Below are 23,726 nucleotides of genomic sequence, written 5' to 3'. Positions count from 1 at the left end.
CCGACCAGCTAGCACCATAGCTTCGAAGTGAACTGATGAAATAGATGTGCTCCAAGTATCATCCTGCGCGGACTGCGACCCGTCACCGTAGTCCCCGAAGGATCTCTGGAAGAGGAAGGTGGTTGTATTTTTGTTTTCCGAACCGATACACAGTAAGTGGGGGGGTGAGCGGGCAGTCCCGATTTAAGCGTGACATCATGGCAAGGGCGGCGGGCAGTTTTAGACGTTCTGCCTGAACGGTCGGCAGTGACCGCGAGGGCGCTCTGCCAAATGCCTGAGTCGTGCGCTGAGGCGGCGCGGCTCGGTCGGCGGCACGTGGACGCGCCAAAGGCCGCGGCAGGCGCCGCCGCACACACCGCTGGCCAGGGGACTCAGGTTAATCACGTTCCAGACAGCTTTGTTGCCGGTGCGTTCCTAAACAGTCTCCTCGCAGATAGAGGGACCAGTACGAAGGAGGACAACCATACGATGATAATCCGCACATCAAAAAGCAGAAAAAAGTTGTATCTTATAACTACTGTATCAGTGAGTCACAACTGGAATTAGTCAACTGACGCAAATACGTAGCCGTAACACACAAATACTTAGGTGTAACGGTTCGATGGATATGAACTGGAAGAGAAATCTACGAACACGTGAGATTATATATACACAGGGTGGTCCATTGATAGTGACCGGGCCAAATATCTCACGAAATAAGCATCAAACGAAAAAACTACAAAGAACGAAACTCGTGTAGCTTGAAGGGGGAAACCAGATGGCGCTATGGTTGGCCCGCTAGATGTCGTTGCCATAGGTCAAACGGATATCAACTGCATTTTTTAAAATAGGAACCCCCATTTTTGATTACATATTCGTGTAGTACGTAAAGAAATATGAATGTTTTAGTTGGACCACTTTTTTCGCTTTGTGATAGATGGCGCTGTAATAGTCACAAACGTATAAGTACGTGGTATCACGTAACATTCCGCCACTGAGGACGGTATTTGCTTCGTGATACATTACCCGTGTTAAAATGGGCCGTTTACCAATTGCGGAAAAGGTCGATATCGTGTTGATGTATGGCTATTGTGATCAAAATGCCCAACGGGCGTGTGCTATGTATGCTGGTCGGTATCCTGGACATCAATCATCCAAGTGTCCAGACCGTTCGCCGGATAGTTACGTTATTTAAGGAAACAGGAAGTGTTCAGCCACATGTAAAACGTCAACCACGACCTGCAGCAAATGATGATGCCCAAGTAGGTGTTTTAGCTGCTGTCGCGGCTAATCCGCACATCAGTAACTGCGCGAGAATCGGAAATCTCAAAAACGTCGGTGTTGAGAAGGCTACATCAACATCGATTGCACCCGTACCATATTTCTATGCACCAGGAATTGCATGGCGACGACTTTGAACGTCGTGTACAGTTCTGCCACTGGGCACAAGAGAAATTACGGGACGATAAACAGATTTTTTGCACGCGTTCTATTTAGCGACGAAGCGTCATTCACCAACAGCGGTAACGTAGACCAGCATAATATACACTATTGGGCAACGGAAAATCCACGATGGCTGCGACAAGTGGAACATCAGCGACGTTGGCGGGTCAATGTATGGTGCGGCATTATGGCAGGAAGGATAATTGGCCCCCATTTTATCGATGGCAATCTAAATAGTGCAATGTATGCTGATTTCCTACGTAATGTTCAACCGATGTTACTACAAAATGTTCCACTACATGACAGAATGGCGATGTACTTCCAACATGATGGATGTCTGGCACATAGCTCGCGTGCGGTTGAAGCGGTATCGAATAGCATATTTCATGACAGGTCGATTGGTCGTCGAAGCACCATACCATGGCCCGCACGTCCACCGGATCTGACGTCCCCGGATTTCTTTCTGTGGGGAAAGCTGAAGGATATTTGATATCGTGATCCACCGACAACATGCGTCAGAGCATTGTCAATGTATGTGCGAACATTACGGAAAGCGAACTACACGTATTGCCAAATGCACTGAGGTTGACAAACATCATTTTGAGCATTTATTGCATTAATGTGGTATTTACAGGTAATCACGCTGTAAAAGCATGCGTTCTCAGAAATGATAAGTTCACATAGGTACATGTATTACATTGGAACAACCGAAATAAAAATGTTCAAACGTACCTACGTTCTGTATTTTAATTTAAAAAACCTACCTGCTACCAACTGTTTGTCTATAATTGTGAGCCGTATGTTTGTGACTATTACAGCGTCATCTATCACAAAGCGAAAAAAGTGGTCCATGTAAAATATTCATATTTCTTTACGTACTACACGAATATGTAATAAAACATGGGGGTTCCCATTTTTAAAAACGCAATTGATATCCGTTTGACATATGGCAGCGCCATCTAGCGGGCGAACAATAGCGCCATCTGGTTTCCCCCTTCAAGTTAGACAAGTTTCGTTATTTGTAGTATTTTCGTTTGACGCTTATTTGGTGAGACATTTGGCGCGGTTACTATCAATGGACCATCCTATATACATATGTGAGGGGCGTTTAATAAGTAATGCAACACACTTTTTCCTCGGCCAGTTTGGGCTGCAAAAATGCCGAATTTGTTATAGGACATAGTGGAATACTCCCACTTCAGCCCCTACAGTTTCATGAAATTCCGATACGTGTCGGCGGTCTGTCGCTGTACGTAGCCTTCAAAATGGCGTCTGTGATGGAGCTGTATTCGAAGCAGAGAGCTGTCATTAGGTTTCTTTTGGAGAAAAACCAGAACATCACAGATATTCATAGTAACTTGCCGCATGTCTAAGGAGAACTGGAAGTTAACAAAAGCACGGCGAGTCGTTGGGCGAGGCGTCTGTCATCATTACAAGGTCGCGCAAACCTGCGCGAGCTTACGCGTGCCGGCCGGTCGCACACTGCAGTGACGTCTTCTGCGTGTATTTTGCCACAAAATGCAAACGAACTTCCCCTTCTCCATGACGACGCAAGGCCTCACACAAATCTGCGCACCGGAGAGCAGCTCACAGAACTTCATAGGACTGTTCTTCCTCATCCGCCCTACAGCCCGTCTCGCACCTTCCGACTTCCACCTGTCCGGCCCAGTGAAGGATGCACTCTGCGGGGAGCAGTACGTGGATGATTGGGAGCTTATTGGTGAAACAAAACGTTGGTCCTGACGTCGACCAGTAGAGTGGCACCATGCGGGCGTACAAGGCCCCCCAATAAGGTGGCCTAACGCCGTCGCGTTGAACGGAGATTATGTTGAAAAATAGGGTTTTGTGGTCAGAAGAGTAGGGAGTAATATGAACTACTGAAATTCTGAATAAAACCAATCTGCATTCAGAAAAAAAAGTGTTGCATTACTTATTGAGCGCCCATCATAGCTTCAAGAAAGGCAAATTTATAGATTTAGAGAAAGCTTTTGACACTATTGACTGGAATACATTCCTTGAATTATGCAGGTTAGAGACATCAAGTGAATACAAGCTTTTGAAACGTGGTGCTACATAAGAATGTTGAAAATTAAGTGGCCAGATCGAATAATTAATCTGGAGCTACTGAATCGAACTGAGAAAATAGAAAACTGGCACAGCTTGACTAAAAGAAGAGATCGTTTAGTAGTCCTGAGACATCAAGAAATCGCCAGTTTGGTAATGAAGAAAATGCGGAGGGTGGGGTTTAAATTGTAGAGGGAGACCAAGGCTTGACCACACTGTTTAGGTTCAGTTGAATTTAGATTCAATAGTTGTGCGGAGATGATGAGGCGTGTGCGGGATGGACTAGCGTCGAGAGGTGCATCAAACTACTCGTCGGACTGAAGTCCACAATAACAACAGAAAACGAAACGATCACATGTCTCAGGATGTTGCCGCCGTCAGCAGGTGACTGCGACAGACCCCCTCAATCGGCTGCGATGAAATGAGTGGATGCCGTGTGTGCCCGGCTCGACTGCCACACTAACGGCCAGTATCAGATCGGACTTCATCCCAGTCACGTGGTACTCCGAACTATCCCATTCGCCAAGGAGGGTGACCAGACGTCCGGATAAATCCGGACATGTTCTCTGTATTTTTTCTTTGTCCGGATTTTTACATTGTTGTCCTTTTTCGCAAAGCTGACTGTAATAAAATTATATTTGGAATTATTCCCATTCTATTGCTCTTTTCTTAAATACCTTATCTATAGATGGCAGCACGATCGTCGATTTTACCGATTTTTCACTACTGATCATGGATCAACTCATAAGCGAGTGCAAATATCTATTGTTTATAAATTTTTGCTCCGTATTTTCAGTTCCGAATTCATATTGTCTTGGCTTGGCGTTATAGCTTTCATGTCGTGTACTCAGTACTCTTGTGTGAGTGTGATTTGCTGTCTATTGTAACCGAGTGAGTTTTATAAAATATCTGGAATTGCCACACTTCGTAATTACTTTTCTGTTTACACTGTTAGAAAGGAACAGCATGTGAAAACTAAATGGTTGCCTCCTTTCCCAGCCATTGAAAGCGTACTGGAAATTTCTCCTGCTCTGAAATCTTACTTTCTGTCTGAAACCAAGCCACAAAGATTTTGTTTCAGTTTTTTGAGAATAGATTAAGTGAAGCGCACTTATGGCATATGCATTTTGTGAAGTTACGTTCAGTTCAAATATTCTGCAGATAGAAAAGGAGGAAAATTCTGTGCTTGGTGTGATTGAAACTTTAGATTCTGTACGTAAGGTGCTTGAGAACCGATTAAGTGAAAAATTCATTTGCCGAAAGGTTAAACATAAAAATGGTTCAAGTGGGACTTAACATCTGAGGTCATCAGTCACCTAGAACTTAGAACTACTTAAACCTAACTAACCTAAGAACAACACACACATCCATGACGGGGCAGAATTCGAACCTGCGACCGTAGCAGTCGCGCGGTTCCGGAGTGAAGCGCCTAGAACCGCTCGGCCACAACGGCCAGCAAGATTAAACGGAAGCTGGAAATTGCAATAGAAGAAGGCTTTGATAAAGGAGTTAAAATTTTTAAGGAGGAAGCATATGTTGCAGTGTCAATTGTGTCATGAACATTTAAAAGGATAGTTCTGTATGTTTGATAGCTTTTCGTTTTTCAAATGGATGTCTCTTAAAAAATAAGTTGAGAAAAGCCTTTTGTATTTACAAGATGAATGCAAAGGTTTTGAAACTGAATATGAAAATGTTTTGACCAGTTCGGTAATTTTAGGCAACTTCTGAAACAGAATACTAATGATACCGAATTTAGTGGGTTATCTTGCAGCTAAAAAAGGGCCAAGTATTTTGTGAAAGTAAGTCTGTTGAATGTCATTCAAAATTGTTAAAACTTGTCAGATACTTTTTCTGTATATCAGGGCACAATACAAGTGCAGAACGAGTATTTTCGCTCATTACAACATAGCGGACTGATGACAGGAATAGGTTGAATCCTGAGTCTGGTTAAAGGTATTTCGATGGCCCAGTATAATTTAAAAAGAATTTTCCTATGTATCTTTTTACGATTATCTGCTAAGCAAGCCCACACTTCTACAGAAAATTTGATATTCAGAGAAGTACCAATAAAAGTTAAGGCATGTATGTTGTATCTATTAGTTAATTCATTTATTAAATTTGAACGCACATTTGTCTGTCGTCGTCTTTTTTCTAACTTTGTCCTCCTTTTTGAAGCTGTTTGTCCTCTTTCTTGGACGTCTGCATCTGGTCACCCTAGACAAGCGCGATCTCTCTCCAACACAGAAACTTTGTTTTGTTCAGTTGCTTATTAATGTGTATGAAATTTGTAAATCTGTTCGATAACAGCGAGAAAGTAGTGCTGGTGGCTTACGGTCTCCGAAAAGTTGTTAATGAGCCACCAGAAAGATTAATGTGGCTAGCGCAGTGCAGAACGCCAGAGGAGCGTGTCCCGTGTTCCGTGGACGCGCTAGCGGGAGGTCGGCCGTTCTGTGACCCAGTTGCTCGTCAAAGGCGGCGCGGCGGTGACAAATTACCAGGGGGACAGTGGCGCCGTCGGAGGCTCACCCCTCAGACAAATTGCCCGCTCTTGTAACTGCCTGCACTGATACACTCCCCGACGAGGGCGCGTTGGCTCTCACTTACGCTGTTTAGCTTTTGTATCTTGTAATGAGTTTGCACCGAGCGCCTGAAACACGCTACCTGCGATTACGTTTAGTATATTACACGTGAAAGTGCAATCATGTAGGTTTAATGGCTATTTCTGTGAGTTATTCATTTGGGAACAACCTTACCTCGACTATTACTAACAAATTCTCCTAGCACTCCGTCGTCAGGCCACAAGTGGCCCATCGGGACCATCCGACCGCCGTGTCATCCTCAGTTGAGGATGCGGATAGGAGGGGCGTGTGGTCAGTACACCGCTCTCCCGGTCGTTATGATGGTTTTCTGTGAGCAGTAGTCATCAATTGGCATTACGAGGCTGAGTGCACCCAGAAAAATGGCAACAGCGCACTGCGGCCCGGACGGCCACCCATCCAAGTGCCGGCCACACCCAACAGCGCTTAACTTCGGTGATCTGACGGGAACCGGTGCATCCACTGCGGCAAGGCCGTCGCCAACAAATTCTCCTAGCTCCTAAATAAATCAGTTCCATAGCAACAAGCAGCTAAGCATGCTTAATATACAGGGTGTTTCAAAAATGACCGGTATATTTGAAACGGCAATAAAAACTAAACGAGCAGCGATAGAAATACACCGTTTGTTGCAATATGCTTGGGACAACAGTACATTTTCAGGCGGACAGACTTTCGAAATTACAGTAGTTACAATTTTCAACAACAGATGGCGCTGCAAGTGATGTGAAAGATATAGAAGACAACGCAGTCTGTGGGTGCGCCATTCTGTACGTCGTCTTTCTGCTGTAAGCGTGTGCTGTTCACAACGTGCAAGTGTGCTGTAGACAACATGGTTTATTCCTTAGAACAGAGGATTTTTCTGGTGTTGGAATTCCACCGCCTAGAACACAGTGTTGTTGCAACAAGACGAAGTTTTCAACGGAGGTTTAATGTAACCAAAGGACCGAAAAGCGATACAGTAAAGGATCTGTTTGAAAAATTTCAACGGACTGGGAACGTGACGGATGAACGTGCTGGAAAGGTAGGGCGACCGCGTACGGCAACCACAGAGGGCAACGCGCAGCTAGTGCAGCAGGTGATCCAACAGCGGCCTCGGGTTTCCGTTCGCCGTGTTGCAGCTGCGGTCCAAATGACGCCAACGTCCACGTATCGTCTCATGCGCCAGAGTTTACATCTCTATCCATACAAAATTGAAACGCGGCAACCCCTCAGCACCGCTACCATTGCTGCACGAGAGACATTCGCTAACGATATAGTGCACAGGATTGATGACGGCGATATGTATGTGGGCAGCATTTGGTTTACTGACGAAGCTTATTTTTACCTGGACGGCTTCGTCAATAAACAGAACTGGCGCATATGGGGAACCGAAAAGCCCCATGTTGCAGTCCCATCGTCCCTGCATCCCCAAAAAGTACTGGTCTGGGCCGCCATTTCTCCCAAAGGAATCATTGGTCCATTTTTCAGATCCGAAACGATTACTGCATCACGCTATCTGGACATTCTTCGTGAATTTGTGGCGGTACAAACTGCCTTAGACGACACTGCGAACACCTCGTGGTTTATGCAAGATGGTGCCCAGCCACATCGCACGGCCGACGTCTTTAATTTCCTGAATGAATATTTCGATGATCGTGTGATTGCTTTGGGCTATCCGAAACATACAGGAGGCGGCGTGGATTGGCCTCCCTATTCGCCAGACATGAACCCCTGTGACTTCTTTCTGTGGGGACACTTGAAAGACCAGGTGTACCGCCAGAATCCAGAAACAATTGAACAGCTGAAGCAGTACATCTCATCTGCATGTGAAGCCATTCCGCCAGACACGTTGTCAAAGGTTTCGGGTAATTTCATTCAGAGACTACGCCATATTATTGCTACGCATGGTGGATATGTGGAAAATATCGTACTATAGAGTTTCCCAGACCGCAGCGCCATCTGTTGTTGAAAATTGTAACCACTGTAATTTCGAAAGTTTGTCTGCCTGAAAATGTACTGTTGTCCCAAGCATATTGCAATAAACGGTGTATTTCTATCGCTGCTCGTTTAGTTTTTATTGCCGTTTCAAATATACCGGTCATTTTTGAAACACCCTGTATATGCTCGTAAATTGTAAATTATCAGTAAAATTTCAGTCTACATCATCTTCTTCTGCGTTTCACGAGGTACTCTTACAGCCTGTTATATCTCCACTGAAGCCACGTGTTCCTCGGCCGTTCAGATCCATTTCCTATTGATTTATAGTTAATTACTTCTGTAACTAATCTGTCTGCCACTACTCCGTTGGTATCTTGTTCCCATTTTATGCATACTTGCTCTATTTCTTTTTCATATATATTAACTTCTTATCTTATAACTCCGTTTTGTATTTGATCTGTGAAGGTAAAGCCTTTAACTTCCTTTAAAATTTTCGTTTCAGCCGACTATATTTTTCTTTTGTCTTTCTTAGTTAAAAATTCAGTTTCTGCGTTAAAGTTTCCGGTGGATTTTGACCAGAACTTAAAGATATTTACTTTAAATCAAAATTTTATGGGCTTTGTCATTATTAATCGTTGGAATAATTTCATTAAATGTTGTTAGTACACCTGTCCTAATACGTACAAACCGTTATACCAAATTTCAGGTTTCATAATGAATTACATTTATGTAAATTTACCAATATGTCAGTAGTATTATTCCGTTTCATATGCAAGTGAAAGCCTTGGCATTATGAAAATGTGTGTGCTTCCGTGACAAACATGCACAGTGCTCCATGGAGCAAGGTCTTAGGAGACTGTTGCTGGTGATCACTTCAACGGATGAGAACATTAAGCCTGGCGGCTCCTTTGCTGCTATTAGTGAGGAGCAGCCTATGTACCGGCAGCGGGTTTGACACTTTCCCTTGGCTCGTCGTCACCACCACCATAACCACGACCACCACCACCACCACCACCACCACCACCAACAACAACAACAACAACATTATCATTATCATCATCAACAACAACAACAACAACAACACCGTTCATTGTGCATCCACTCATTACATAGAACTAGCACGGCCTGATATAAGTCGTCAGCTACCCGAGCAACAACATACAAACCTCGAGGTCCATTTTGTAATAGCTTTTTAAATTATGCCAGTCCTCCTTTATACAATATGATGTACTGCGCCTTTTGCAACCAGTCTTACAGTTTCTTACTTCGGCAATAAGAGTCTACCAACACCTACTGGTAATTCACGTACCGAAAGAGTAGGCGATTATTGTCACTGCTCTCAGAATACCCTACAGTTCCTAGGTTATCAACTTCGCTAATGACAAATGCAGTTTTATAGTTAAATGACATAATTAATGGTCAGATTGAGCAGAGAAAGTTATGCATTCGCAGAAGACATGAACGAAATAATGAATCTTGTTTATAAGTGTACGCATGCACGGAATAGTGCTGCAACGTACCAGGTGACCGGGATCAATACATAGTTAAGTGCCTAGCAGAGGGTTCATCGAACCACCTTCAAGCTATTTCTCTACCGCCACTCTCCCGTACAGCAAGCGGTAGAAACGAACACTTTAATCTTCCCGTGCGAGCTTTGACTTCTCTTATTTCATCATGATGTTCATTTCCCCCTATGTAGGTGGGCATTAACACAATATTTTCACGCCGTGCGGAAAAAGTTGGTGATAGAAATTTCAGGAGAAGCTTCTGCCGCAGTGAAAAATGCCTTTGTTTTTATGACTGACATTCATGTATCATTCCCGTGGCACTCTCTCCCTTATTTCGCGATAATACAAAACTGCTGCCCTTCTTTGAACTTTTACGGTCTTTCTTCAATCCTATATGATGCGGATCCCACATCGTACAGCAATAATCCAGAAGAGGGCGGACAAGCGTAGTGTAAGCAGTCTCTTTAGTAGACCTGTTACATTTTCTAAGTGTTCTGCCAGTAAATCGTAGTCTTTGACTAGCTTCTCCATAACATTATTTACGTGACCTTTCCCATTTAAGTTATTTGTAATTGTAATCCCTAAGTATTTAGTAGAATTTACAGCCGTTAGATTTGCGTGATTTATCGCGTAACTGAAGTTAAGTGATTCCTTTCAGTACTGCTGTGGATAACTTCAAACTTGTCACTATTTAGAGTCAATTGTCATTTTTTACACCGTACAAATGTCTTGTCTAAATTATTTTTCAATTCGTTTTGATCATCTGACGACCTTACAAGACGGTAAATGATAGCAACATCTGCAAACAACCTCAGAGGGCTGCACAGATTGTCTCCTAAATCGTTTGTGTAGATCAAAAGAACAGAGGGCCTATAACTCTTCCTTGGGGAACGCTAAATATTACTTCTCTTTTCACTCGATGATATTCGGCCAGTTATTACGAACTGTGACCATTCTGACAGGAAATTACGAATCCAGTCACATAACTGAAAAGGTACCCCACAGGCTGGCGCTTTAATTAGAAGTTTCTTGTGACGAAAGGTGTCGAAAGCTGTCTCGGAATCTTAAAATATGGAGTCATTTGACGTCCTCTGTCGATATTACTCATTACTTCGTGAGAATAAAGAGCTAGATGTGTTTCATAAAGACATTTTTTTAATCTGCGTTGGCTATTTGTCAAATAAATCGTTTTCTTCGAAGTGATACAAGCATACAAGTAGTGTATGTTCCAAAATACTACTGCATGATCCGTTGTTCCTAAATTGTGCTCAGCTAAGAGAGAAACGTTTAATTAAGCAATTGCCTTCGGTAACATCGACAGTAGATACGATGTTTATGGGTGATGAGTACTTGACTTACGTAGCCCACAAATCATTCCAATAAGATTGTTTTGCAACATTTTTTATTTTGTATTGACTAACCGAAACACTTTTTTAGCCTTGTTTCAGGAACTCTATGATTACTGCACGACCTCAATTAAGGGTTATAAGTTCATTTTCTAGTATATAGCTGATCGCAAAGATCAAAAACAAAGCACAGATAAACATGCCAACTTTTTAAATATGTCGATTCTTGACTTAAACTGTAAAAGTTATATCTGTTGACAATTTTCACAAAATTATGAATGGATTTACAAAATTCTGTAGGAAAACGCTTACAATATTCATTAGTACAACGTTTACAGTAACTATGACTAAACATACATTGGAGTGAGGCTATTATTTTTATTAAACATTCTAGTGCTGATCTTAAGAAACCTCAATCAGCTAATTTTATAGGATACGAGTCTTATTTTTTTGTCTGCGGGACTTGGCGCGAATAGGTTGCACGTGGCAGGCAGTGGCTCGCGTGCTTAGCTGCAGGTATTTCGGGACAACGCCCCCTCAGCTGATTGGAATTAACAACCCCCTGCGGACGCAACGGGTGCGATTTTCACGCCAGGGAACCGCAGGCACGCACGGGAATGGAGACTGCTGACCGTATTCCTGCAGCTACTACAGCTTTCACCTGACAGGCCAATGACGACTCGGAATACTATCGTAACTGGAGACTGCATAGGCTTTAGGATTCTCTTCCACCACCACTAACCGTCCACCCAAACAATCTCATACAATTACTTAAAATAATCCACAATTTTATCTCGTTAATGTGTAGGGTCGGTTAAGTTGTAATCAACATAGGGTGTGAGTGAGTTGTCGCCTGCTCCACCACTTATAACTTTCCCTAGCCTACTCTTCTTCCCCTCGCCCTGTAGGAGAGATACACGCACAGTTCTGAAAGCCAGACGTATTGAATTATTTCCTAATTTAAGTCTTTCTATCGACAAGAAATCGAGCCTCTTCCAAGAAAGTACTAGACAATTATCTCTCTGTATTCTGGAAAATTTCTTCAACTGAATTTTTCGCTTCATACTACATTTTTTACTTTTACACCCCAATCACTCCCCTTCCACCATTGCCTACTTCTGTCTACAGTGCGTAAAAGGAAGGATGTATCAAAGTGCACAAGACAGTCGTTATCCCACTATTGTTATAAAGAGTAAATGCGATACCTATGTACAAAGTTTCGGAGATTTTTCAGTGATATTTTCTGAGTATTTTGGTCCACTTTACTCCTCGCCCTCAAGCTTGCCAGACAATCCTCCTCGGTTCTATCACGGATTTGTTTTTCCGGGTTGTACGTTATCGGTGATACACAACAGTAAGGACAGTTTTACTGATGAAGATTTTGCCGATGTATACCTCGTGTATGGGATCACTGAAGACTGTGGAAGAGCAACACAGCGATGGGAACCGCATCATAGTTCTTTTGCATCTTTATGTAGACGCCAACTTTGTTTTATGTGTTGTACGTTTTGTTGATTGTATATTACAGCCTTTTTCACTTTTTAGAGATACTTTCACAGAAACAATGGTAACTAGAGAAACAGATAAACCGTAATTACTTTATTACTCTGTAACGATCCACGGATATTCTGTACGAAAATACTCAAAAAACACCCTGAACAACGTCCGAAATTTTACCGATGAAATTTGGGTTCACCGTGTACATGCTGACAAGCGGGTAGCCTTTGTTATCAAAGCGATTTTACCCTCAGTATTCGGCGATAATAGGTCAACTACAAGACGACTATTAAAATTTTATGTGACGTCAAAGCTCCTTCACAACCAATTTGTTGGAGCTTTTCAATATATTTCATGGAGAGTGGCTCAGACGATTAGTTGAATAACGAAGTCTTGCATATGTGGCATATTACAATGGTGCAAAGCTTAAGGATGAAAGTAACTTTTGCATGATGAGTCACTTCCAACTTGGAACTTACGTAGAGTACAGTATTGTACAAAAGGTAACTGAAAGAAGTGCGTAATGAGATGAACAGATGGTTCAAATGGCTCTGAGCACTATGGGACTTAACATCTTTGGTCATCAGTCCCCTATAACTTAGAACTACTTAAACCTAACTAACCTAAGGACATCACACGACACCCAGTCATCACGAGGCAGAGGAAATCCCTGACCCCGCCGGCAATCGAACCCGGGAACCCGGGCGCGGGAAGCGAGAACGCTACCGCACGACCACGAGCTGCGGACAGATGAACAGAAATGATACTTTTATTCAAAGATAATAACTGGAATGAAGTCACCGCGATTGATGATGCTCCTGGCATTACAAAAGGCGGGGGCTCCTGGCATTACAAAAGGCGGGGCATGGTTCTTCGTAGGGTGTGTGTTCACCTCTGCGCCGTGCTTCAGTCTGGCACAAGGCTAACCGAAGGACTTCAAGTGGTAGGGTGTTCCATACCTTCACCAGTGCGGTTGACAACCAATGAATGGTCGTTGGTGCATGTCGACGTGCTACAATGCGTCTGCCCAACGCATCCCACATGTGCTCCAAGGGGTTTAAGTCAAGGAAATGGGCGGCCTGTAAATTCGCCGAATATCCTCTCGTTCCAGGAGATCCTCGACCTGCACCGTTCGATGCAGTCACGCATTGTCATCTATAAAAATGAAGTCAGACCCTAATGCAGCCCTGAAAAGACGCGCATAAGGAAGGGGAGCAGTGCTACAATAACGTTGACCAAAGATACCTTTATATAAATGAAAGAATTATAGTTTTAACTGCCAAAGAAGAGAGAAAAAACTTCACTGTCATTGCAGTTTATGCACCTGATGAATGAAAAACTGCAGTCGGTTTTGGACAAGGATAACAATAAGCATCAAATAATATTGACGGATTTAAATGCAAGAATAGGATATAAACCTATTCCAAAGATTGTGGTAACTATGGGAGATAACGTCATAAGAGTGGGGTATAAACCTATCCCGAAGATTACGGGAACGATGGGAGATAACGTCATAAATAACAATGGAAGACTGCTTAAAGAATTTATTTCCTTTCATAAACTAAAGATAGCCAATATATTTATCCGCAAAAAAGATAGTCCTAAATGCATGGTCAGCCAGAGGCTTTAAACAAATCTTTTACTGACTAGATTATCATCATTGAAAAATTAGGAGGCAAAGTAAGAGACACAAGAGTGTACAGGTTCTGACCATTTCATGGTGATACCTCTACTAGATATGTACACGAAATGGAGAAAGAACAAAAAGCTGGCGGAAGGAAAGATGAAGGAAGAAACCTATAAAGTATATCTACTAAATGAACAAAGCATATGACATCTGTACCAGAAGAGACTTAATTAAGAACTAGAGAAGGAAGAAGAAGAGGAAGAAATAGAGAAGGAATGGAAAAAGGTAGAACCTGCAGTTAAGAAAGCTGCTGAAGCAACCGTAGGAAAAAAGAAAAAAACCGAAGAAAGAGTTAAAAATCTGGACACCAGAATTGGATAAAGTTATAAGGAGAAAACAAGACACTTATCTCAGTGAACCAACAGAGAAGAATCATCAAAAATACAAACAAGAGAGAAATGCAGCAAATCGGTGGCAGTGAAACGAGCCCGTCAGGAATCTTAGAATAGATTTACAAGCATAATAGAAGACGATATTCACGGAAAGCAAATGATAGTTTATAAAATAATGAAAATTCTAAATCAAACAGAAAAAAGAAGTTGCTGAAATAAATAACATCCAAGAAGCAAAATGGATAGAACATTACAAGAACTTGTGGTGTGATGAAAAATGCTAAGGCAACATTATGCGTCGGCCTCCCCCCCCCCCCTCTCCACCACACACACACACACCAAAACACCTGAACCACCAAAACGATCATATTCGACAATGTTCCTAGGTGCATTATGTATTCCCACTTCTTGCCATTTGAGGACACCTCTTGCTTTGCCGAACATAGTCATTTTGGTGGTCCACGTGTTATGATATGTTGTGTGTGTGATCTGGTGGGGGGGCATGATGTTGCAAAGGCGTACTGCCCTCCAACCTCCAAATCTTTGAACACGATACATGCACCAAAGTCGACCCATCAGTTGGTGGAGTAATGGAACGGCTTACCACAGGAGCTCCTTACCAAACTTATGGCCACCATGGCAGCACATTGCAGAGCATGCATTGCCGTTCATGGTGATCACACAACGAATTAAGAACCATGTCCCACCTTTTGTAATGCCAGGGGACCATCATGAATCGCGGTGACTGCAGTGTAATGATTTTCTTTGAACATAAGTGCCACTTCTGTTCGTCTTATTGCGTATAGTCTTTGAATTATTTTCTGTTCTGTACTGTAGCAGCTATTTCTAGGTCTGGTCCAAGAGTTATCGAGCTCTGCTTGACAGTGCCACATCAAGTGATAGTAACTTGTGTCCTTAAGTTTTGCCCGTCAGTGTATTTTATCAGAACTTCAAATGTTCGTGTTTATATTGAGAGCAAAACACTTCGAGATTTTGGTGAGCGTGTATGCTACATTTAAATGTTTGCTTTATGAATTTTCTTACACGTACCGCACTATTTCGAGACACGAGCACCGATTTTCTCGCTTTTATACCGAAAATCAAATCCGTCCTCTTATCCACCGCTGTGTATATGCTTCGACTGCGAAGTTCATGCTGGTCATCATTAATTTCTATGGACTGCAAAATATCTCTCCAATCAAATTCTCATTCGGTCTTCTTCATTTCTTGAAAAATTTGAATTTCAATTGTCGTCAGTAAATCTTTTATTCCCTTTCTCTCCTAAAATTTTCCGCGGAACACATTTCTTTAAAAAAGCTACTGAATTTAAATAAATGGCCCAAAATCAGCCTCTAAGTGCGTATAGCCTGTGCCTTTCGCAGCATACCTCATGAACGTCCGAGAAAACTGTTTCTACCTTTCAGTGCTGAGTGGTCTACTTAAAAGGTTCTCAAATTTTCTGGCAGTACCTGCAACCAAAACGAAAAAGATGGTATTCCAGCTTTCTTTGACTTTCTGACTACTGCAGTTTTGTTTCAAAGTTGTCGCAAGCTCATTTTTCTACACATGTTAAACGCTATTATATACAGGGGCGATGTCATCTCTAAATGGCATATTGTACATAACTATTCCATTTTGCTAAATTTCAAATGTTTATCACTTTTATGATTGATAAACAAATATGACAAAGAGCAAATTTCTCTTACACTTCTCTTAACTTTTGCTTTGCGTTGTTGTTAATAAATTGGAATATTCACCCTGTACTACGCGCATCCGAAGAAATTTTCCCAAGAGGGGAAGAGATTCCAAAATTACAGTTTTTATATAACAAATTCGGTGAGTTTGAGAACGTCTGGCACCCCAAAAACCAAATTCGACGTGAATTATAGAAACGATTGATAGATTCCGCTCAATATTATTTGGCTACATTATTTTATACTGAAATGACGAGCATATTTCATTAGTATAGGATAAGTAGGGTATGTTTACGTTTTTACTATGAACATGAGTATACCACCATCTTATTCAGCGAGCTCAGATTACATCCTCCTTATAACTAATTCATGGTATTCAACGCGTTATTCAGAAGAAGTAATTTTCATCATACAGCAGCTGGTTTTTACCAGCGGGATTTTACAGAAAATTAAAAATCTGCAACAGAGAATAATAGAGGAAAATCATATTGGATAGAAAAAAATGGTGGGGAAATGTCAAATTAATATTCCACATAGTGGAGAAACAGAAATAAACCTAACCTGACCCACAAAATGATCCATCGTACTCGGCAAAGCTAAATCTGCGTATTAGTAGAACTATTGCAATAGTGTGTGGCAGTTATGTAGTATATATACGCTTTCTTCCATGAGTGCTAGTCCAACGAAGTGTGCAGGAGAAGTCCTGTGTCCTTGACTCGTGCTTGGATACCTGACTCGGAATAGCACTTGCCCACGAAAAGCGAAAGTCGCAGGTTTGAGTCACAGTTTTACTCTGCCAGGAAGTTTCAAAAAATAAAAAAGTGTATACCCCTGCCCCCCTCCCCTTGCGGATTCCTTTGCCCTCTACGAACACGAGTGGCGACTGCGGGCGGCTGCGCTTCATCAGTCACCATCTGCGCAGTCCTCTCGCTCCGGCGCGACCACCCACCATGATGTCCGCAGGACCGGAGTACGCGAATTCTCCGCCCCTTGGAGCCAAGTAATAAAAATACGCCGTACGTGAGCGGCATTGAAGTATCATTTTTCCTGCTTTTCAGCAGCCGCCCACCATTAATAACACATGATTCGCGATACGTGGCTGAGGTACTGCAATTTCCAGTAAAGTGAAGATCCTTAATCTCGCCGACGTTTGAAACAACGTTCTGTGGTTATTTGCTCTACGCCATTACATACTTAATTTTAGCGTATGTTTGTATAAACACCTTAATCAGAAAGTTATCAGTGCAAGAAATCGCCGAATCGCAAATAAACTAAAATCGCTAAACAGAGGATTTTATACAATTCTTGTGAAAGAACTTGCTCCCTTCTAATAGCAGTTTTATAGTAGGCCGCTGTAACAACGAATGGCTCCAAGCGATTAGAAAAAGGGACAGCTCATTCTAGTTTTTAAAAAACTTTCACAACCAGATCCACATTACTACAGGTCTTCGAGTTTGTCGCTGATACCAGTTTTTTGTAGAATTATGGAACATTTTTTACCCTCACTTATTATAACCTTATTGGAGTACGGAAATCTCGTGTACAGGAATCTGTAAAGAGTACACAAACAGATAGATACTGTGCTCCTCGACTTCCTTTGTGCATTCGATGCTGTTCCGCAATGTCGGTAGTAAACGAAATACAACCTTTTGAAATATCGAACGAACTTTGTGATGGTTTGACTAAAGGCGTTCTTGCAAAAAGAAGTTATTACATCTTTCTAGACAAGGAGGACTGTAGATTCGGGAGTATCTTCAGGGATACATCTGTAAACGTACCGATCAAATTTTGCATGGTAGATAGTTTGTAGCGTCGCAGTAGTACCTGGTATAAAGTTCGTTACTACACTACTGGCCACTAAAATTGCGACACCAAGAAGAAATGCAGATGATAAACGGGTGTTCATTGCACAAATATATTATACTAGAACTGACATGTGATTACATTTTCACGCAATTTGGGTGCATAGGTCCTGAGAAATCATTACCCAGAACAACCGCCTCTGGCCGTAATTACGGCCTTGATACGCCTGGGCATTGAGTCAAACAGAGCTTGGATGGCGTGTACAGGTACATCTGCCCATGCAGCTTCAACACGATACCACAGTTCGTCAAGAGTAGCGACTGGCGTATTGTGACGAGCCAGTTGCTCGGCCACCATTGACCAGACGTTTTCAGTTGGTCAGAGATCTGGAGAATATGCTGGCCAGGGCAGCAGTCGAACATTTTCTGTGTCCAGAAAGGCCCGTACAGGACCTGCAACATGCGGTCGTGCATTATCCTGCTGAAATGTAGGGTTTCGCAGGGATCGAATGAAGGGTAGAGCCACAGGTCGTAACACTTCTGAAATGTAACGTCCACTGTTCAAAGTGCCGTCAATGCGAACAAGAGGTGACCGAGACGTGTAACCAATGGCACCCCATACCATCATGCCGGGTGATACGCCAGAATGGCGATGACGAATACACGCTTCGAATGTGCGTTCACCGCGATGCCGCCAAACACGGATGCGACCATCGTGATGCTGTAAACAGAACCTGGATTCATCCGAAAAAAATTACGTTTTGCCATTCGTGCACCCAGGTGCGCCGTTGAGTACACCATCGCAGGCGCTCCTGTCTGTGATGCAGCGTCAAGGGTAACCGCAGCCGTGGTCTCCGAGCTGATAGTCCATGCTGCTGCAAACGTCGTCGAACTGTTTGTGCAGATGGTTGTTTGTTGTCTTGCAAACGTCCCCCCATCTGTTGACTCAGGGATCGAGACGTGGCTGCACGATCCGTTACAGCCATGCGGATAAGATGCCTGTCATCTCGACTGCTAGTGATACGAGGCCGTTGGGATCCAGCACGGCGTTCCGTATTACGCATCTGAACCCACCGATTCCATATTCTGCTAACAGTCATTGGATCTCGACCAACGCGAGCAGCAATGTCGCGATACGATAAACCGCAATCGCGATAGACTACAATCCGACCTTTATCAAAGTCGGAAACGTGATGGTATGCATTCCTCCTCCTTCCACGAGGCATCGCAACAACGTTTCACCAGGCAACGCCGGTCAAGTGCTGTTTGTGTATGAGAAATCGGTTGGAAACTTTCCTCGTGTCAGCACGTTGTAGGTGTCACCACCGGCGCCAACCTTGTGTGAATGCTCTGAAAAGCTAATCATTTGCATATCACAGCATCTTCCTGTCGGTTAAATTTCGCGTCTGTAGCACGTCATCGTGGTGTAGCAATTTTAATGGCCAGTAGTGTAAATATGTTGTTCGTGACCTGATTGCGTTCTTCTTGCATCCGTGGTAGTGGGTGGGGTAATTGATCCCATATTTCTTTTTGTTTCGTTTAAAACAGAAGCTTTCGTTGTACGATGCAGTGCGGATTTATGTGTATCTGTTATTGCTTACGAACTTGTGTTTGAACTGCTCGATTTAAATGCTTTGTATGTACACTCCTGGAAATTGAAATAAGAACACCGTGAATTCATTGTCCCAGGAAGGGGAAACTTTATTGACACATTCCTGGGGTCAGATACATCACATGATCACACTGACAGAACCACAGGCACATAGACACAGGCAACAGAGCATGCACAATGTCGGCACTAGTACAGTGTATATCCACCTTTCGCAGCAATGCAGGCTGCTATTCTCCCATGGAGACGATCGTAGAGATGCTGGATGTAGTCCTGTGGAACGGCTTGCCATGCCATTTCCACCTGGCGCCTCAGTTGGACCAGCGTTCGTGCTGGACGTGCAGACCGCGTGAGACGACGCTTCATCCAGTCCCAAACATGCTCAATGGGGGACAGATCCGGAGATCTTGCTGGCCAGGGTAGTTGACTTACACCTTCTAGAGCACGTTGGGTGGCACGGGATACATGCGGACGTGCATTGTCCTGTTGGAACAGCAAGTTCCCTTGCCGGTCTAGGAATGGTAGAACGAGGGGTTCGATGACGGTTTGGATGTACCGTGCACTATTCAGTGTCCCCTCGACGATCACCAGTGGTGTACGGCCAGTGTAGGAGATCGCTCCCCACACCATGATGCCGGGTGTTGGCCCTGTGTGCCTCGGTCGTATGCAGTCCTGATTGTGGCGCTCACCTGCACGGCGCCAAACACGCATACGACCATCATTGGCACTAAGGCAGAAGCGACTCTCATCGCTGAAGACGACACGTCTCCATTCGTCCCTCCATTCACGCCTGTCGCGACACCACTGGAGGCGGGCTGCACGATGCTGGGGCGTGAGCGGAAGACGGCCTAACGGTGTGCGGGACCGTAGCCCAGCTTCATGGAGACGGTTGCGAATGGTCCTCGCCGATACCCCAGGAGCAACAGTGTCCCTAATTTGCTGGGAAGTGGCGGTGCGGTCCCCTACGGCACTGCGTAGGATCCTACGGTCTTGGCGTGCATCCGTGCGTCGCTGCGGTCCGGTCCCAGGTCGGCGGGCGCGTGCACCTTCCGCCGACCACTGGCGACAACATCGATGTACTGTGGAGACCTCACGCCCCACGTGTTGAGCAATTCGGCGGTACGTCCACCCGGCCTCCCGCATGCCCACTATACGCCCTCGCTCAAAGTCCGTCAACTGCACATACGGTTCACGTCCACGCTGTCGCGGCATGCTACCAGTGTTAAAGACTGCGATGGAGCTCCGTATGCCACGCAAACTGGCTGACACTGACGGCGGCGGTGCACAAATGCTGCGCAGCTAGCGCCATTCGACGGCCAACACCGCGGTTCCTGGTGTGTCCGCTGTGCCGTGCGTGTGATCATTGCTTGTACAGCCCTCTCGCAGTGTCCGGAGCAAGTATGGTGGGTCTGACACACCGGTGTCAATGTGTTCTTTTTTCCATTTCCAGGAGTGTATATTGCTCGTATTCTACGTAATTTTTTTTGCGTCCGTTTTCCGTTCTTTCTCGCAATTTAATGGAGAATTTCATGTTAGCTGATTTTGACAGTATTAGTGTTCACATTTATTACATCTTGTTATGGAACGAGTATGTAATTCTGCTTCGAATGGTGTTGCTTCTTGCCAGAAAGTGCTGTGCATTGTACAAACTGGCTTACGGAATATGGCTGTAGATTTAAATTAGTATGCTTTTAGTCGTGGTGCCTATAGCACTATTCCAAATGCTAAAAATGCAACAGTAGTTACGCAGATGTTTTCACAAGCTAGTAACAGGTACTACAAACAGTACATTTTAGCAGAAATCAATGAAAATTTCAGTGGGCTCCATTAAATGCGAGTACGGGAAACGGATGGGAACAATAATAACGCTGAACATGAACAATATACTTACAGTACATTTAAATCGAGCAGTTCATCCACGGATTCATAAGCAGTAACAAGTTGACATGAACCCACAAAATACCATGCAACAAAAAACAAATATGGAATCATTTACCCCACCCAATACACGGAGGAGAGGAAAAAAATTGAGTATAATACGATCAACATATTTACATTGCATATCGAACAACTCAATACACACAAGATCACAATCAGGAACATAATTTCCATTCGATAACAGCTACAAGGTCGAAGTTGCTGTATTGGGTTTTACAAATAAATACAGTTTACCATCAGACTACCAGACCTACCCGTAAAGTATAAATGACGAATATTAGTATCTACTACTCGCATTTCGGAAAACATGGGTCTTGCACTTCTAAGATTTTGGTCTTCCGTAAGTGATCAGGTCACGTAACGCGGAGCGCACACAGATCGCTGATGTGAGAGACAAGGGTGCCAGCCTCACCAGAGTTAAATTCATGCTCAGATCAACGACCTTTAGTCCACTATTTCGACCAGACTGGATGAGAATTTTCAGTGGTTTCCTGCATCTGCGTAGGGAAATGTGGAGCCATTTCTTATTTCCAGCCTCAGAAAACATGACTCGTTAACAGTTACGATATAAAAATTCGCAAAGCAGAAATACCACGGCTCGTAGAAAGATGGCGCACTTGAGGTACGTGAGATGTGGTTATGACATCAGCCACTAGAATGAGTGCCAGAAATCTACAATATGTACCAGGTGCTAACACCACAAAGAAAATAGGACAACACCATGAATCAGATGCACGTCACAACTGAACTGCATCGAACTAGCATATGCATACATTGTCAGCTGCCATCCCTGGATTCATTGTTATTTCGACCTTGTTGGACTTTGCAAAAATGTGTAGTCTTTTATTTTTATGCTTACACTATCTGTAAAATGCACTCAGTCCCAAACCATGCATACCCGGTTCCATTGTTTACTGATTTCTAATGGGCGATGTATGTGTCTACAGGTCTGTCACGACCAAGCTTGGATGGAGATGACGGCTACCAGATGGATGATTATGCCAATGATGATGACCCGGACACCAATGTGTCAGACTACGAAGAGGAGAAGGAGTACACGGGTCCGCCACCTGAGTTCACCGTGCAATCTATGATGCTGGAGGCACACGAGGGTGACACTGTTACCTTCCCCTGCTCGTGGAAAGTCCCAGTGGACGATCTCAAGGAGCGTAAGTATTTACAGCTATTTAACATTTACAGCTATAGGCGTGCTACGTGGCAGCAGAATTCTGCCAGGACCACTGATTCGATGCGACACTGAATACGAGGGCCAAATATTAAAAGCCATATAAATGAGTTCTTGCTTACTTTTTGATAATAAGACAATGATTCAGACAGGTAATAAAAGATTCTGCTATAAAACTAGGTAAGGTAGGATGGTTTTACATTTTGTAGTAGTTTGTTACAATAGATAAAATGCATGTAGTTTGTGTTAATTAATTTTAAATCAATGACCTGAGTCTAAAAATGTGAATTATGAATAAAATATTCGTAAATAAAAATATTTGTAAATCCATTGTAACACACACAAATGTGGGAAAAATGTGAGCATATTTGACTGCAATACCTGGGTTCATCAAATTGAATAAACGTCTAAGACAACATTCTGGTGTTCAACTTGAAGGAAGGCAACTTCTCAGCCGAGATCGCGTTTTTAAAGCTTTTATTTACAGTGACCGGTTTCAGTAAACAGAACTACCCTCATGTGATCTGATCAAATGAAAGTGACTCTGTTTACCATACTGGTCATTGTAAATTAAGGTTTTACAAATGTGATCTTGGCTGAGACATTGTCTTCATTCTTAATATTGTGGAGTGACATGAACTTAAACTAATTTATATCGTCGGTGGTAGCATGGTGGAGTCACACAAAAATATAGCATATCTTCGAGTAAGATTTGACTTGAGAATTCAGAAACATGATGCTAGGGCAATAACTGGCCAGTTCAACTAGTTTGAGAATGTTGCAGATTTGCTCAGCCAGAAATACTGTGGTTGTACCAGAATAACTGATGGTGCTGTTACAGCATATATCAAAGTTGAGCAAGAAACTCTGGTGAATTTTAAAATTCAGTCCTTTTCACATATATTCCATCTTCATCTAGTGACAAAAGTCATTGGACTATGATATGCGCATATACAGATGGCAGTAGTATCGCTTACACAAGGTATAAGAGGGCAGTGAATTGGCGGAGCTGTCATTTGTGCTCAGGCGATTCACGTGGAAATGTTTCTGACATGATTATGGACGAACAATGGGAATTAACACACTTTGAATGCAGAAACATAGTTAGAGCTAGGGACACTGGGCAT

General features: G+C 43.3%; 1 protein-coding gene across 1 annotated transcript in view; it reads left to right on the top strand.

Annotated features, from left to right (window-relative positions):
• Positions 1-270: 270 nt before the first annotated feature.
• LOC126235038 (protein amalgam-like) overlaps positions 271-23,726 on the top strand; it is an 82,718-nt gene continuing 59,262 nt past the window's right edge. Inside the window, exons 1-2 of the mRNA XM_049943774.1 lie at positions 271-406; positions 22,361-22,582. Of these exons, the coding sequence (XP_049799731.1) occupies positions 271-406; positions 22,361-22,582 (358 nt within the window). The remainder of the gene's footprint in view (positions 407-22,360; positions 22,583-23,726) is intronic.

The sequence above is a fragment of the Schistocerca nitens genome, chromosome 2, assembly GCF_023898315.1.
Source record: "Schistocerca nitens isolate TAMUIC-IGC-003100 chromosome 2, iqSchNite1.1, whole genome shotgun sequence".
Lineage (NCBI taxonomy): Eukaryota > Metazoa > Arthropoda > Insecta > Orthoptera > Acrididae > Schistocerca > Schistocerca nitens.
This window is presented reverse-complemented; position numbering and strand designations above follow the sequence as displayed.